Source organism: Cydia pomonella, chromosome 18 (assembly GCF_033807575.1).
Source record: "Cydia pomonella isolate Wapato2018A chromosome 18, ilCydPomo1, whole genome shotgun sequence".
NCBI classification, from domain to species: Eukaryota; Metazoa; Arthropoda; class Insecta; order Lepidoptera; family Tortricidae; genus Cydia; species Cydia pomonella.
The window spans coordinates 3,759,714-3,776,690 of record NC_084720.1 but is presented as its reverse complement, the minus strand read 5'-3'; the positions used below and the strand labels follow the sequence as shown (position 1 = coordinate 3,776,690).

At 38.5% G+C, this 16,977-nt stretch overlaps 1 protein-coding gene across 1 annotated transcript in view; it reads right to left on the bottom strand.

Moving 5' to 3' along the window:
• LOC133527810 (focadhesin) overlaps positions 1-16,977 on the bottom strand; it is a 29,807-nt gene that overhangs the window by 9,777 nt on the left and 3,053 nt on the right. The window contains exons 5-14 of the mRNA XM_061864986.1: positions 16,663-16,814; positions 14,739-15,298; positions 13,829-13,933; positions 11,850-11,968; positions 11,422-11,625; positions 10,635-10,827; positions 8,851-8,944; positions 7,180-7,298; positions 4,692-4,778; positions 1,674-1,777 (exon numbers count right to left, since the gene is read on the bottom strand). Of these exons, the coding sequence (XP_061720970.1) occupies positions 1,674-1,777; positions 4,692-4,778; positions 7,180-7,298; positions 8,851-8,944; positions 10,635-10,827; positions 11,422-11,625; positions 11,850-11,968; positions 13,829-13,933; positions 14,739-15,298; positions 16,663-16,814 (1,737 nt within the window). The remainder of the gene's footprint in view (positions 1-1,673; positions 1,778-4,691; positions 4,779-7,179; positions 7,299-8,850; positions 8,945-10,634; positions 10,828-11,421; positions 11,626-11,849; positions 11,969-13,828; positions 13,934-14,738; positions 15,299-16,662; positions 16,815-16,977) is intronic.

The window sequence follows — 16,977 nt, the reverse complement described above, 5'->3', positions numbered from 1 at the left end:
CTTTTCGGTGAAGGAAAACATCGTGAGGAAACCGGACTAATCCCAACAAGGCCTAGTTTACCCTCTGGGTTGCAAGGTCAGATGGCATTCGCTTTCGTAAAAACTAGTGACTACGCCAAATCTTGGGATTAGTTGTCAAGCGGACCCCAGGCTCCCATAAGCCGAGGCAAAATGCCGGGACAACGCGAGGAAGAAGATACTTATCAACTAATGTCAAATTAAGGTCTATATTTAAATTATATTATAACATATTGTACTAGCCGCCTTTAGTCGCATCTGAGCAAACGAGAGATGTGCACGTGCTAATGAGCTCCCGCTCACCGAAAGCGACCAGCTCATATTCAACAAAGAGTATGACGAAGAAATAAATATGGAAGTTGTTTATTGTGCTCCTTATGTATGAGTATAACCTATCTACAGGGTGATTCATGAGACGTGAGCAGGACCAAGCCGATACAATCAGCCTCTCATCTACTCAAAGATTAACTGGAAGAGATCCCTTGAAGGGATAAGTTCGCTTTTGTACTTAGCTTTTCCTAATTGTAAGTTCCTTTTATTATGTGTTTTTGCACAATAAAGAGTACTACTACAATCAATAAATGATAATGAATCGTTCACCGTCATATTTAAGTATAACCACGCTTTTTTCTGTTATCTAACTTTTTAAGGTGAAAATTTGTTTATCTACAATCATGGACACCCTACAACACTTAATTAATAAAGATATAAACCTCTTTGACCGTTATGACAGCAGTTTGATAATGGAGAAAATAAAATGTCACACTTGAGTGAGATACGATTTTTCAAAAGTAACCAGACTCCGAGGATTCATTTTGTCATTTGTTATGGATGAAACAAAGAGGGTGACCATAAATGTCGTACTTAAAAAAAAATTGAACAGAAAAAAATAAATTAACGTTAATCTCACAAATGCTGTTACGAAACAGTTCCTTATAACTTACCGAATACGCAGGCTTAATCCTGCTCACGTCTACTGAATCATTCTGTATAACTATATAAGCGTTACATAACTATGTTATGTAATATTAATATCATTGTTTGTGCTTCGAATTTGACAGGTAAATGAGATGGCGCTGTACAGCTCCATACATTTTTCGGTAACTCTGTCAAAAGTTGACGTTTGACAATTCAGTGGCCGCAAAGCAAATTTCTTCGTAACTAAGTATTTTAATATAGCGAGTGCTTATTAATTAACTTTTGGCGACCGGTTTGGCGTAGTGGGTAGTGACCCTGCCTACGAAGCTGATGGTCCCGGGTTCAAATCCTGGTAAGGGCATGTATTCGTGTGATGAGCATGGATATTTGTTCCTGAGTCATGGGTGTTTTCTATGTATTTAAGTATTTATATATATTATATATATATCGTTGTCTAAGTACCCTCAACACAAGCCTTATTGAGCTTACTGTGGGACTTAGTCAATTTGTGTAATAATGTCCTATAATATTTATTTTATTTATTTATTTATTAACTTTGTTTATTTATAAAATGTTTAGGGCATATTGTATTCATAAATATCGTGCTAAATTACTATCCGGCCGGCTAGTAAAAATGTGGTCGAATAGTAAAAACATGGCCGGATAGTAACCGGATATCCATTGCATATCTAATTTTTGTGAACCGTCATCATGATTATACTACAGCTATTACTAACCAGGACAGCTCCAGCGGAGGCAGAGGCCGCGGGTACTCAGACGAGACAGCTGAGAGGATGGCCAGAAGAACTGCTTCAGGGAAATCGTATGAAGGATTGGTTGCCTGTGTGTATACATAAATAATATAAATGTATGTATTTGATTATATCCAATGAGCGGAATTCTTCATAGCAAAAATCAAACTGTCAGAGGGATTGACCTAACTGTTTTATCGACTTATCGATGTTACGGAATAATATCGCATTAGGTATCCATAATCAACTTAAAAGATTATTCTGTAACATTTGACCTCTTTGATAAGCAACTTGCATCTCCGTATTAAAGTAAATCATGTCAGCGTCACATACATTTATGTCACTTGAGTTTTCATGAGTGATTTCCGTGCCGTGTTACTAAAATGGTTAATCCTAAAAGAAAACAATAAAAAAATGGATACAGAAAGATTCTTATTTCAGTTTCAAAGAAGATTCTTCCACAATATATTGCTCTAAATGTTACGTTCATTTACATCATAAAAGTATTTTCTGTTTTATTCTTTACTATTATACCAAAATACAGTGGCGGTCAGCTAATTAGGGACACCTGTGTTTCGTTAAGTGACAAATATTTATCGATAAGTCGATAAAACAGTTAGGTCAATCCCTCTGACAGTTTGATTTCTGCTATGAAGAATTCCGCTCATTGATTATATCTCTCGCGTAGAATGTCGGTTTCTATGACAGTTCCCTCAAGTGTCTAAAAAAAGTTAAAAATAATCGATATAACATGTTTTTAACGTATTTTTACTACTTAGGGCCTGTTTCACAAAGTCTGAGTATTAGATAGCAAATTAACTGCCGAATAAAACTAGCATAAGTCGTAAAGGTGCATAATATCAGCTAAGCTTATTTGAGGATTGTGAAACGCCAACGATGGCTGTTTTCGTTAGATAAGAGGCAAGTAGCTTATGATCCTCAGGCATGTTTGCGCAAACACGAATGTACGATTTTCATGCAATAATGAGGAAAAGAATCGCCTCTCAAATGTATCGCTTGCGGGGTAGCACCAACAGCTTGCTGGTAGATATAGCGGAGAGATGGGACTGTCCATTTTTTTGTCACTGGGCGGCAGCTCATCGTCCTGTGTACCAAGACCCCAAATGAAGCCGTGAGACCTAGGTTAAGATGTACTAACACTAATATTGTAAGTCTATATATAACTAACAATCTATGGGTGAATTGGCCTGAAATAAATAAATATATTCAGGACTTGGGCATTGTGAAACAGACCCCTTTTTAACGCTTTATGTCATAAACACAAACATCACTCAAACGCCAAGCTGCCGGGCGCAAGCGAGCTAATGTAAACCTTACTCGAGAGTGTGAAGGTTACTTTGGCAGCGTCCACCATGACACCTATAGTTGTCCTTGGCGCTGTGGGCACGACTTGTAACGACGACTTTGGGGGTTCTTGGCGTTCAAAGTGTAACTTACAATTCTAAATAAAAAATGTAGTAAACTTTAAAAAAATTACTAGGTACACACATTTTTCGTGACAGCTACTCTGTATCAAAATGAACTGTCATAGACACCATCATTCCATGCGAGAGGTTATAAAGCCTGCCCAGTAATATATTGCGGAATTTCATTGGAACAAAATTTTCCATACTAAACTGAACTGTCACTCTATACATGAGAATAACAGCGCCCTCATGACAATGATCAGATATTTCTGGTCGGGCTATAGATTCCTTTGGTTTAAATACATATGTCAATAATACAGATTTAGAAATACAAGGTACCGAGGAACCCGAGAGATTTTAACCACGCATTTCTTAGACCAAAAGAAGGAAAAAATGTTATATAAGTTTAGGTCAGTTTTACAAAAAAAAATCTTATTCGATTTTTTGTATGTATTTGTACAGTCAACATCAAAAGTAGCGGATCAAATAACGCTTCAAAAGTATCTACCATTCTGTAACAGCTTAACAAAAAGTCATGTCTTTAATATAGAACGACTAAGACTGTAAAAGATATATTTTTGAACGCAAGTTTTTGAAAATTATTTACATTTGGAAAAGTTATACGGAATATCAGATACTTTTGGCGCGTTGTTTCATCCGCTACTTTTGATGCTGACTGTACATAAAATGTAAATGCTATTTGTAAAACTCTTTTTTTGCAGTGTTACTTGTCACTTTGACACCAATAAGGATATTTGGACCTATAGGTGTGGCAACATCGCTATCAAAAAGGCGTTGTACTAAGTAACAATAAAAATATGTTTCTTTTTTGTAAGTGGCTTTAACTTTGAAATTAGGCGAATAGGGTTGTTTCCATCTACAAATCTTCGGAAGTATCCCAATAAATTCTTTTGGATTATAAGAACATGTTAAACTACTTTTACGGGACCTGTAATGACCATATTTTAGTAAATATTGAATTTAAAATATCTTTTGGCACACGTCACGTGACCAAACTCGAAACGTCTTTGAAGATTAGGATGACGTCACAACTCTCGGATTGACACTGTTGACAGTTAGGTGATAAACAACAAATGACAAATATCAGTTGACAGTTCGTATCTTCTACGTGTGTATGTAGTTATGTGTCAAACCTTAAACTGTGACGTCACACAATTCCAAAGAGTGTTTTGGGCGCGAAAGCATCTGTCAAAATATATTTTGTTAATTTAACATATTTAAAGCCGTTTTTAGCATAAAAGTTGAATTTTAGGGCAACTTTTAGTTAATATAGAACGTAATACAAGCGTTTCAAAAAATTGGAAACAACCCTATTCCAAAAAAGTTTATAGGACATTTTAGTCTTTAAATATGATCAGTGTAGTGTATCGACGTTTCGGGCGCTTACGTCATGGTGACGTCACTGACCACTGCGGGCAGTCGATGTTACACCGCCGGGTAGAACAGTCATACTACCTCTGAGGTAGCGTTGCCGAACCGTTGGAAATTCATTACATTACAATCAGGATTACTGTTAAAATCTCTCGCAATGCTCACGGGCGCCGTGTATGTGCACCTGTTTCCGGAAGCAGTCGAGTAGCCCACGGACAACGCTGTGCGGCGGCAGGTACTCGGCGGTGGTCGGCTCGGCGCGGTTCGCGACCTAACCACAGGCAATGTCAACATTATTACAATACCGTGTGCGGCCTGTAACACGCTGGTGGCCTAGCGGCAAGAACGTGCGACGTTCAATCCGAAGGTCGCGGGTTCAAACCCCGGCTCGTAGGTAGGGTCAGCATCAATATTAGCGGATGAAACAACGCGCCAAAAGTATCTGGTATTCGGGATAACTTTTCCAAACATTGATAAATCTCTAAAATTTACGTTCAAAAGTATATCTTTCAACATCTCAATTGTTCTACATATAGAACCACGACATTATGTTAAGCTGTTACAGAATGGCAGATACTTTTGAAACCTTGTTTGATCCGCTACTTTTGATGCTGACTGTACCAATAAGTTTTTCGGAACTTATGTACGAAATAGCATTGGCTTTTTGGTTAAGGAAAACATCGTGAGGAAACCGGACAAATCCCGATAAGGCCTAGTTTACCCTGGGTTGGAATATCAGATGGCAGTCGCTTTCGTAAATTGGGATTAATTGTCAAGCGGACCCCTGACTCCCATGAGCCGTGGCAAATAATATGACAGGCATTTATAATATATGATAGGCTTTTTTTTTTTTATAATAAAGACATTCTTACACAAAGTCCCACAGTAAGCTCAATACGGCTTGTGTTGAGGGTACTTAGACAACGATATATATAATATATAAATATTTATAAATACTTAAATACATAGAAAACGTCCATGACTCAGGGACAAATAACCGTGCTCATCACACAAATAAATGCCCTTACCAAGATTTGAACCCGGGACCATCAGCTTCATAGGCAGTGTCATGCAGTTGCCGGAGCTCAACGAGGTTGTGGATATGTGAAGTGTTAGGGTCGGCAACGCGCATGTAACACTTCTGGGGTTGCAAGCGTACATAGGCTACGGTGACGCTTACCATCAGGCGGCCCGTATGCTTGTTTGCCACCGACGTAGTATTTAAAAAAAAACCTGTACACTCCTTTTTTGAAGAACCCCATATTGTACCCCAAACCTCGGCAGGGAGCTCATTCCACAGCCGGACCGTCCGCGGGAGGAAATTCCTCTTAAGAGGCTGTCAACACCCAATGTCCTTGAAATCGATGTTACTTAAACAGTTTTTTCAGAAAGACTATTTGTTTTAGTCAAGTAAGAAAAATATATGTTCATATTAATTATATTTCAAAGACCGTGGTTGTACTCGATACATGATTGAACGAAATCGGCTCGATAGAAAATAATTGCAAAGATTGGTCTTAAAATCACAATTAAACGGTTCTATGTCTTTATTGTTTTGACTTATGGGTCTGAAATTAAAATCACAATTTCAAAACATTTATATCTAAACTGCTATTGAGTAAAATATTACACTTATAATCCACTTTATTTTATTTAAATATTTTTCTTATTATTCCCTTGCCCAGGCCCAGTAACATGCGACAGTGCTATCTCATTTACTCCGATACAAATAGACAGTGTGCGCGCTTTAGGTATTGACAGCCTCTTAAACCGCTGTCGGATGATATCGTTACACGCATATGAAGAATATGCTGAAAATATTTGCTATCAACGGCACAGAATAAATAATAGTACTACCGTAAAGAAATGACACTTCCTACAGAACCTAAGTTTGACAGCGATTGAGGGACGAATCGTGCTGTCCCTTTCTAATGTATAGGTTCCTTTCGGCTATTTAGGGTTGTCAAAATTGTTTTTTATTTGACAAAGTATCAAACGGCAGGGGATGACAATTTGTTTTTGTTTTACGTGTTTCGGTGGCTGCCATTCCTCAACCTACCAACGGAGCGGCAGCTGACGTCCACGAGGGTTCATCATACCTAGCCGTTAACCACTACACGAGTTTTCGGTCGGGAGACGATCGATCATGGGAATCTATTCCTGGCTCGCGGTCCATACGTATAATCGCAAAAAAAAAGAGTTGCACTCCGGGAGTGCCAGCAGACGTGAAAACTTGAATATTAACGTTGTGCATTTTTGATATTTTGGAATGGTTAGTGAATGACTTTGCACGAATTGCTTTAATTATCAGTATAAAAGTACTATCATTTATGTGGTAAAATACAATATTCATTTATTGCGCTATCGTACACAAACATGACAATTTATATTACATTCAAAAATAAACACTTCAGAACTATTATAATTATTTAACATTAAAAAGTTTATCTCTTAGAAAAATCCACTTCCATCCATAATTTCAACGACTCTTACACCATCATCATTACTAGAACCATCATGGAGTTTTTCGATCAGGTCACGTGTCCGTCTTACGAATTTTCAATCTGACGAATCTGAGTTTTACATTTTTTCCCCATCACAAAAAGTGCACAGCGCCGCTAAAGAAGTTTTCACTTCAAAAGTCGATTTTATTTGAAAGCCTTTGAGTTAACCTGATATACGCCGCTACGGTACGCGCACACTTCTCGCTCGACCAACTTGCTCGCCAGCTGCACGACGCTCGGTAACGCCGCTTGGTTGGTGTACTTGAACACCTCTGGCCAAATCTCACCTGCAAATTGGGAACTTGACACATGTTGAATATTATAACAAAAAGCTAAATGGATAGAAAATGAGCCATCCATTATAAAAAAGTGGAATTGAAAAAGACATATTGAGATTATAAATTAATACAAGGTTCCGAATTCTCATATAAGATAAAAATAAATTAGTAGTTCATTCCACAGCCGGAGCGCAATTACCCGACCAACTATATAGTTAATAGTATTTTGTGCAACAGATACATAATAAGGGTTCTTAAAATTCAAGGGCCGACGTTACAAACCGAAACGAAGTTGAGTTTAGTAAAAACAGGCCCGAGAATTAACATCCTAATAGGCGGGTCCACACAGAGCGAGCATACGCGCGAGGCGCCACGCGCGATAATAGGGTTATTTCCAATTTTTCGAAACGCTTGTATTACGTTCTATATTAACTAAAAGTTACCCTAAAGTTCAAATTTTATACTAAATACGGCTTTAAATATGTTAAATTAACAAAATATATTTTGACAGATGCTTTCGCGCCCAAAACGCTCTTTGAAAATTGTGTGACGTCACAGTTTACGGTTTGACACATAACTACATACACACGTAGAAGATACGAACTGTCAACTGACATTTGTCATTTGTTGTTTATCGCCTAACTGTCAACAGTGTCAATCCGAGAGTTGTGACGTCATCAGAATCTTCAATGACGTTTCGAGTTTGGTCACGTGACGTGTGCCAAAAGATATTTTAAATTCAATATTTACAAAAATATGGTCATTACAGGTCCCCTAAAAGTAGTTTAACATGTTCTTATAATCCAAAAGAATTTATTGGGATACAATTCTGCCCTGAGATTTGTAGATGGAAACAACCCTATTATGTCGTTGGTCAGAATATTTTTCCTAAGACCGAAAGGTTTTTTGATGATACTTTTTAGGTGTTTGCTGCTGACCTAAAATTATAAATAAAATCAAAGTAGATAGTACCAATTCTATAATATCATAATAATAAGTACTAATCATCTGTTAATGGGCCTATGCCTTCATTTGATATGGCCATTTTCAACTTAAAAAAAAAATTGTAGCTCGACAGATTTATTTATTAGGAAGCGCTGGTGGCCTAGCGGTAAGAGCGTGCGACTTGCAATCCGGAGGTCGCGGGTTCAAACCCCGGCTCGTACCAATGAGTTTTTCGGAACTTATGTACGAAATGTTATTTGATATTTACCAGTCGCTTTTCGGTGAAGGAAAACATCGTGAGGAAACCGGACTAATCCCAACAAGGCCTAATTTTACCCTCTGGGTTGGAAGGTCAGATGGCAGTCGCTTTCGTAAAAACTAGTGCCTACGCCAAATCTTGGGATTAGTTGTCAAGCGGACCCTAGGCTCCCATGAGCCGTGGCAAAAATGCCGGGACAACGCGAGGAAGAAGAAGAGAGCTCGACAGATTTATATGCAACATTGCCGTTCTGAAATTGAAACCGCTGTTTTTAAGTTATTAATTTTTGATTGACCATAAACTACTTTTTTACCGGCAGTCGACTTTGCCGTCCATTTTAAAGAAAAATAGACTTACAAGGTATGTAATCCAGAACGTCCTCAGGATTTCTGGCCGCGTCGGCCGGGGTCTTACAATAAGAGGCTGGTAGCTTGACTGTCCGTCTGTATATCTGCAAACAAAACGTTTAAAAACTAAACTATTACCCAAATATGTATCCTATCAAAAACATTTTCATGTAAAATGTTGCCAAAACGAGACCATATGGCATCAGAAAGTTATCAGATCTCTAGCCAAGCTTCTAACTCTACAAGCCCTATCTTCACAAACTTTACACCTTAGTCAAAATATGTGGCTAAAATTTTTGAATTTTTTTGTGTACTGAAGTATCAGGATATTAATCCTTAATACCAAATTTCAGCTTCCTAGGACTTCAGGAAGTACCCTAAGGGTTTTGATGATCATCAATGAGTGAGTGAGTCAATGACAAAATCGGGTTTTTTTAGATATGAATAAAATCTAAAGTATAAGAGCTATGCAGTTGATTTTTATTATGCTTAATAAGTCTACCTAATTGACATCATATCCCGAGAATTCTGTTTATCTGGTATAATCCAAACCCAAGTTATGAGGGCTCAAAAAAACGAAGCGCTTCGAGAAAAGGTAGATAGTGCCTTTGCGCTTCGCTTTGCTTGTCTTGGCGGGGGCACTACCGTGCCCCCAGATTTATCTATCTATTACAGAGGGTGTTCCGTTCAGTACGGAACAAAAAAAAGTCAAGTCACAAAAAACTTTAAAAACTTAAACCCATAACATAACAGTCAAATCAGGTTAATATGAAGTAGATTCTGATTTCCTGTGGATATTTTACGATTGTATTTATTATAATACTAAAAACTCAGTTCTCGAGCCGCCTCGCATTAAAGGACGTCTAATAATCCGTCTGACAGGACCAGACAGGGAGCTATAACAGTAGGTTGGTGACTTTCGGCGATGAGTCTTCATAGTTCGCGATATAAAGATGTTGTAACATTGTACCTCAGGTATGTCTTTAAGCTTATAGTTTGAAAGGGCCAGACAGGCAGCCCCTAAAACTGTAGGTTGGTGTCTTTCAGCGACGATTTTCCATATATGTTGTCGTAATATTGTAAGTATATACCTCGGCATGTCTTTTAGTTTTTAATCCTCTAGCTTATAGTTGGACAGGGCCGAACAGGCAGCACTTACAACAGTAGGTTACTCTTTCTGCTACGAGTGTCCACAGATATAAAAATGTTGTATGATGCGTACCTCAGGTATGTCTTTAAGCTTGTAGTCCTCAAGCTTATAGTTTGTCAGGGCCAGGCAGGCAGCCGCTACAACTGTAGGTTGGTGTCTTTCGGCAACGAGTCTCCATAGTTCGCGATATAATGATGTTATAATATTGTGAGTACCTCAGGTATGTCTTTAAGCTTGTAGTCCTCAAGCTTATAGTTTGACAGGGCCAGGCAGGCAGCCCCTACAACTGTAGGTTGGTGTCTTTCGGCAACGAGTCTCCATAGTTCGCGATATAATGATGTTATAATATTGTGAGTACCTCAGGTATGTCTTTAAGCTTGTAGTCCTCAAGCTTATAGTTTGACAGGGCCAGGCAGGCAGCCCCTACAACTGTAGGTTGGTGTCTTTCGGCAACGAGTCTCCATAGTTCGCGATATAATGATGTTATAATATTGTGAGTACCTCAGGTATGTCTTTAAGCTTGTAGTCCTCAAGCTTATAGTTTGACAGGGCCAGGCAGGCAGCCCCTACAACTGTAGGTTGGTGTCTTTCGGCAACGAGTCTCCATAGTTCGCGATATAATGATGTTATAATATTGTGAGTACCTCAGGTATGTCTTTAAGCTTGTAGTCCTCAAGCTTATAGTTTGACAGGGCCAGACAGGCAGCCCCTACCACAGTAGGTTGGTGACTTTCAGCGAGCAGTCTCCATAGTTCCCGCGTCGCCTCAGATATAAGGGCGTCGTATTCTGGCGTGGATGCTCGGAGGCCGGGGATTTCGGATAGGAGTTCACATAGACTGTAATAAAATAAATTTCGGCAAAACTAGTACTAAAATAATCGGAAATTAGAAATTCGCGGCTTTTTCTGCTGAGAAATTGATTGGTTAGCCATAGTATTTAGGGACGATTATCTTACATATGCTCCATGTGAATAAAAAAGGAACCTTTTTCTGATGTACAAGTCCTTATGGACATGAAGAATAAAGACCTTTCTCTGATAGAAAGCTTATGTGCTTAGTCCCAAACTAAACTAACCTTATCTATGGTTACTAAATGAATGATTTTATTGTGCCCTAATTATTAGAAGTTAAAAGTATTCTTTGGAACCACCTTAACCTGCCCTTGACCTATTGTTTACAATTTACATAAAAATGAATAAATTTGATGTATGGCTCGGCCATTTTGAAATTTTTTCCATGCAGCCGTAGCCACGATGCGCTAGATAAGTTGTGCACGAAACATAACGTAACGTAACTATAGATATCCGTATATATGAAAATCGAGTAAAGTAATCTCTAATTAGCACTATAACAAACTTAAATATAACTGAAACTAACAACACAAAATTGGGAATAATATAACAAATAATTAAAAACAAAATGATTACTCACGCAATCTGAACCTGCGGGCGTGTGTCAGGCCGCAGCTTGTGTTTGAGCGCCTGCCACGCACTGGGCGGGGCGACAGCCGCCCCTCGCCATAAAGCAGCTAATGCTGCCAACGCTGCCGCCGCCGCTAAGGCTCCACCCTTATCTGTGCAGCGGTTTAGCGTCGAGGAGATGACGGAGACCAACTCTAGGCCGTGGGATGATGCCCTGGACAAAAATGTCACGTTCCCAGGAGTCCCGTGGACGCTATATGCCGTCGGCAGCAAAGTTTCATACAAAATGTATGAAAATTCAAAACGATTTTGACATTTCAAAGTGCTGGAAATCAATGATTAATTATAAGAGCAAAAAAATCGATCTAGTCAGATTTTCCTCCTGGTGAATGGAACCATAAGGTTTAAGACATAAGGTGTATTTTAGTAGGTTAGTACCTGATCTCGCAGATCCGCTTAACAGCTATAGCCCTTGCGAGGTCCACCTCCCACTTCAGGTCGTCAGGTCGGCTGCTGGTTTCCACTAGAAGTTCCTTCAGGTACGGGAAACAACGCGACTGAAAGTCATGATGTAAATTAGCTGTTTCCATGCAGATGTACCGTAACGTTTGATTTTACTCCCCATACATTTTCATACCCCCGGGATTATACACGGTGTTACATGAGGAAACCGAAAGATTATAACAGTGTATTCCTGATCACATATAGAGACTAAAATTCCATACATACTTTTCTGGATTTAGCCTAATTTCAGAGTTAATACTAATTTAAAAAAAAAAAATCTTATTGTAACTTACTGTAAAACACCTTTTTGATGGCCATGATGCCTTATGGGACGTAGTCTAAAATTCTAAATATATCCTTATTGATAGATGTAAAAAAGTGACAAGTAACTTTTGCAAAAACTAGGTTTGAAAATCTTAAAAATTCATTTTTAGTGCCAGTTTTATTTTATTTTTTTGTCGAATTGTTTTTTTTTTTTTACTTAGTTATATAGCATTTTTTCATTTTTCGGCCTCAGAAGTGCGTGGTTTAAATCTTTCGGGATCCTCGTGTTACACCGTATATATTAAAATCGACTGAATTTTTTTTTATACTACGTCGGTGGCAAACAAGCATACGGCCCGCCTGATAGTAAGCAGTCTCCGTAGCCTATGTACGCCTGCAACTCCAGAGAAGTTACATGCGCGATGCCGACCCTAACCCCCCCCCCCCCCTCGTAAGTAAGCTCCAATCAGCATAATAACAAACTTAAGCCTATCTAAAAGTAATAACACAAAATTAGGAATAAGAGAACATATAATTCAAACACAATATTATTACTCAACCTGAACCGTCGGGTTATTCATAGGTTTATATGACTGTTTAGTTTCTAAATAAATTAAAAAAAAAAAAAAAAACACTTTAATTGTTGAATAGATGTAAAGGAACAATGACTGAGTAACCAAAATATTAACTATATGAAATGAATCTACAGTATACACATTTATAAATTGAGAACTAACTACGGACTCAAGTACGGAGCTAAACCTTATAGTTAAGAATACTGATATGCTGAAAATTTCTACACGGGAAAATTTCGGGAACTTCTCAGAATTTTTGTATGGAGATTGAAACTTCCCGTCTCCGAAATAGGAATTTCCATAAAAAAAACCAGAAACCTCTGAAAAAAATTTCAACTTTTAGGAAATTTTCCGCACCTTTCACATCTGCAAGTTGCTGTTACTATAGGATTACTACTGGATCGCTTAATATACATTCAATAATGGACCTCAGAATAGGGGTGGGTTGTACCCAACCGTCTCCGCTACTTTTATTTTTTTTGTTTGGGAATATGGTATAGTTCTCTGCTGCTGAGTTACACAGATCAGTCAGCTAATTGTGGTTGGTGCAACCGGCCTTAAGTCAGCCAAGATAACATAATAAAGTAAATAAATATTTACAACAAATTTCCATCGCCATACAGCGGAATGCTGCCGGCATAATGGGAACTTTCAGGCCGGGCTTGTTGCAGGGTGGGGATGGGCGTTAGTTTATAGATGTTTTTGTTGAAGTTAGTTGCGAAATTTATGTTTTTTTTTTAGTATTAATGCAAAATATTGATTTGTGTTTTGACGAAGCATGTGGCGGATTACCTTTGTAATTAAATAAATAAATATTATAGGACATAATTATATAAATTGACTAAGTCCCACGGTAAGCCAAGAAGGCTTGTGTTGTGGGTACTCAGACAACGATATATAATATCTGTGTTCATCACACAAATACATGCCCTTACCGGGATTCGAACCCAGGACCGTTGGCTTCATAAACAGGGTCACTACCCATCACTAGGCCAGACCGGTCGTCAAATATCGTATTTAATTATGAATAAAAGATTTGTGTTTAATGAGTGAAAAATAAATATTTAGTGGTACCTGTGTTTCAGCCAAGCTGGTGTACAGCATGATGAGAAACGATGTCGGCACGCCCTTACTGGCCTTCAGCTTGTTTAGTATAGAAACTATAGTTGGCACGTTTTCCTGAAAAAATAAACAATATTACATGTTTATACTTTTACTAAATGGCGGAATTACGTGCAGAAAAGTTTTGATAATTCTGTGTAGGTATGTAAAAAAATATTGTCTAAGGGTGCTTAGCCAACGTGCCAATCGTTAACGCTCCGTGGCGTAGCGTAATCATCTCTCTTTATCAGTCTTCCATATTAGTGCGACAGTGATAGTTGAGTTTCGTTCGCTACGGAGCGTTAACGATTGGCACGTTGGCTACGCACCTAGGTCACCAACTAAGTACTGACAGATTATAATGAGGCTTTCCTCCCATCCTATCATAAACATATACGATTATGTGAAAATGGAATCTAAATAAAACATTAATTATGTGTTAATTTAACGACTAAACAATGTATATACCTATAAACGGGTATCGAATCAAATCTAAATTAAATATATAGCTTAGTGCAATTTTAAATTCAAGGCTTGACATTTCAACATCATTATCATAGGGTCGGCAACGCGCATGTAACACCTCTGGAGTTGCAGGCGTCCATAGGCTACGGTGACTGCTTACCATCAGGCGGGCCGTATGCTTGCTTGCCACCGTCGTGGTATAAAAAAAAAATTATGTAAGATTTGTTACACGTCCGGGGATCGAACCCGGATCGTCGCTGTTGCCACCTGTTTCTAAGTTTGTCAATTGCGCCACTATAGGATATACGTAAGTCGGTAAAATTAGGCTACTAATTAGGTAAATTATTCTCGAGAAAGAATTTAAACAAAAGAGGGCCGTGAACTTTTATTTAATTTTTTTTTTAATTTCTCTGATTACCTTCGTCTTCGCCATCAGCGGCAAAGCCTTCAAACACTCCAATTTCACCCTCGGCGACGCATCATTCGCTATCTTATACAGCAGCACGGGCAACAACTGCACCGAAACCTCCTTCCTACCGTCCACCAACCCCACCACAATCCTCAACGCCTTTAAAACTATATCCTCATACCAATCTTGTCTATTCTCCAAAATCAACCCGAAGAAAAACGGCGATAATTCCATTTTCAAATCTTCACCCACAGATTCAAAAGAATCAAGCCACGCATTCATTTTATCCGCGTCATCTCTCAAGCGCTCCCAGGTCTCATGGATTTTAAAAATAATAAACAATTGACGATCAGTATGAAGTAAGTGTTGGAACGTCTGGTTCGCTTTTAAATTTGTAAGGTAAAGTCTGGAGTCTTGTTTAGCGGTTTGGTGGGTTTCTAGAATTTTCGACGCGGTTTTTAAAGCCGAAGCGGTGAGGTGCGAAGGCAGGTGCAGCCATTGGAGGGATAATGACGCGAAGGTGCTTAGGGATAATGTGGAAACTTCGTATTTGCTGATTACGTTGAGGGCTGAAAATATATAACTCAATTTGAAGAAGAAAATAAAACACCACCGACAAATTATGATGATCAAAAATAAATATAAATAGGTAAATATTATAGGGGCATTCTTACACCAACTGACTAACAAGGAAAGGTACCCAACTGTCCAGTTCCGATTTGATTTATATATGAGTAATCTAAAATAAAGGACACGTATTTTTTTAACTGCCCCAACTAGGTTGACCTATTGAGAGAAATTGTACTCCAAAGTATAAAAAAAATATTAAATCTTCTAACTCATATAGAATGTGATGCTCAAGCAACTTGCAAGTTATTGGTGCGCGTGGTTATTTTGTTCCGTACATCAAATTAGAAAATATGATTAAAGACCAATGTTGCAAATTAATATACTTTTAAGTAGCAAATACATGATATGGTATGCTAGAGATCCCAACTATATGAATAGGGGAATTAGAGAGGGTCGATGTTTAATTTGATTTAAAATTTAATAAACAGACTGAGACTGGTGTACGAGTCTTCCATCGATAAATAGACTGAGACTGGTGTACGAGTCTTCCATCGATAAATAGACTGAGACTGGTGTACGAGTCTTCCATCGATAAATAGACTGAGACTGGTGTACGAGTCTTCCATCGATAAATAGACTGAGACTGGTGTACGAGTCTTCCATCGATAAATAGACTGAGACTGGTGTACGAGTCTTCCATCGATAAATAGACTGAGACTGGTGTACGAGTCTTCCATAGTTAAATATCGCTGCGTGGGAAACACCAACTCCCTGAAAGTGATACCTTTCTTCAATTTGTGTCTTGCCATTTAAGTTTTACGTGTAATTGTGAACATAACAAGTCGAATCACTCCTTTGTTTTTATATCGTTTAAAATTCGTCTTACTCCATTTTCTAACCTCAAAAGAGCCGATTTCCGTATCGTGATTTATTTTATAGATTTGCTGCACCCAAAATTTCCTGCAGCTTGTTAGTTTTCGTTTTTTCTTTTGGATTGCTTTGAAAAGCAAAATAAATCATACACGAGCCACGGTAGTGAATATGTACCGCACCATTTAGAAACAGCTGACTGAGGGACGCCATCTTGCCGAGCAAATTGGCTCGGCTCAGGCAAACGTACTGAGGCAAAAGTTACACGAGCACGCGGCCGCGCGAGGACTGTCGTTTGCCGCGCGATGAAATTTCCTCGCGAGGCTGCTTGCTCTATGTGGATCCGCCTATTTTTTTACAACAACTTACATAAGTACCTACACCTATAAGTTGTCGACAATATTTGTAAACCAACTTTTGACCACTTGTTGGTATCTCTTTCTAATTTTGAGAGGGGGGGGGAGAAAGGGAAAAAGAGAGAGCCTATACTCACACAAGTTACAGAGCGAGTGCAGGTGTAGCGCAGAACTGCGGGGCAAGTCGCGTACTAGTATAGTCACGGTGAGGCCGGCACATGCGCGTAGCTCCGGTGAGTCCGTTGCGAAGCCCCGTTCTATTACGGTGTAGCACGCTCGAGGATCGCGGCTAAAAGAATTTGTGTTATAGGCATGAAATGATTTTTAAAATATAGACAACGAGATGCAACAAATTTTACTAAACTAGAAAACAATAGGTTATATGAAACGATAAATTTGAGCACTTGGATTGTATAGTGTATTAGTTGACAATTCTCATTTAAGAGAAAAAA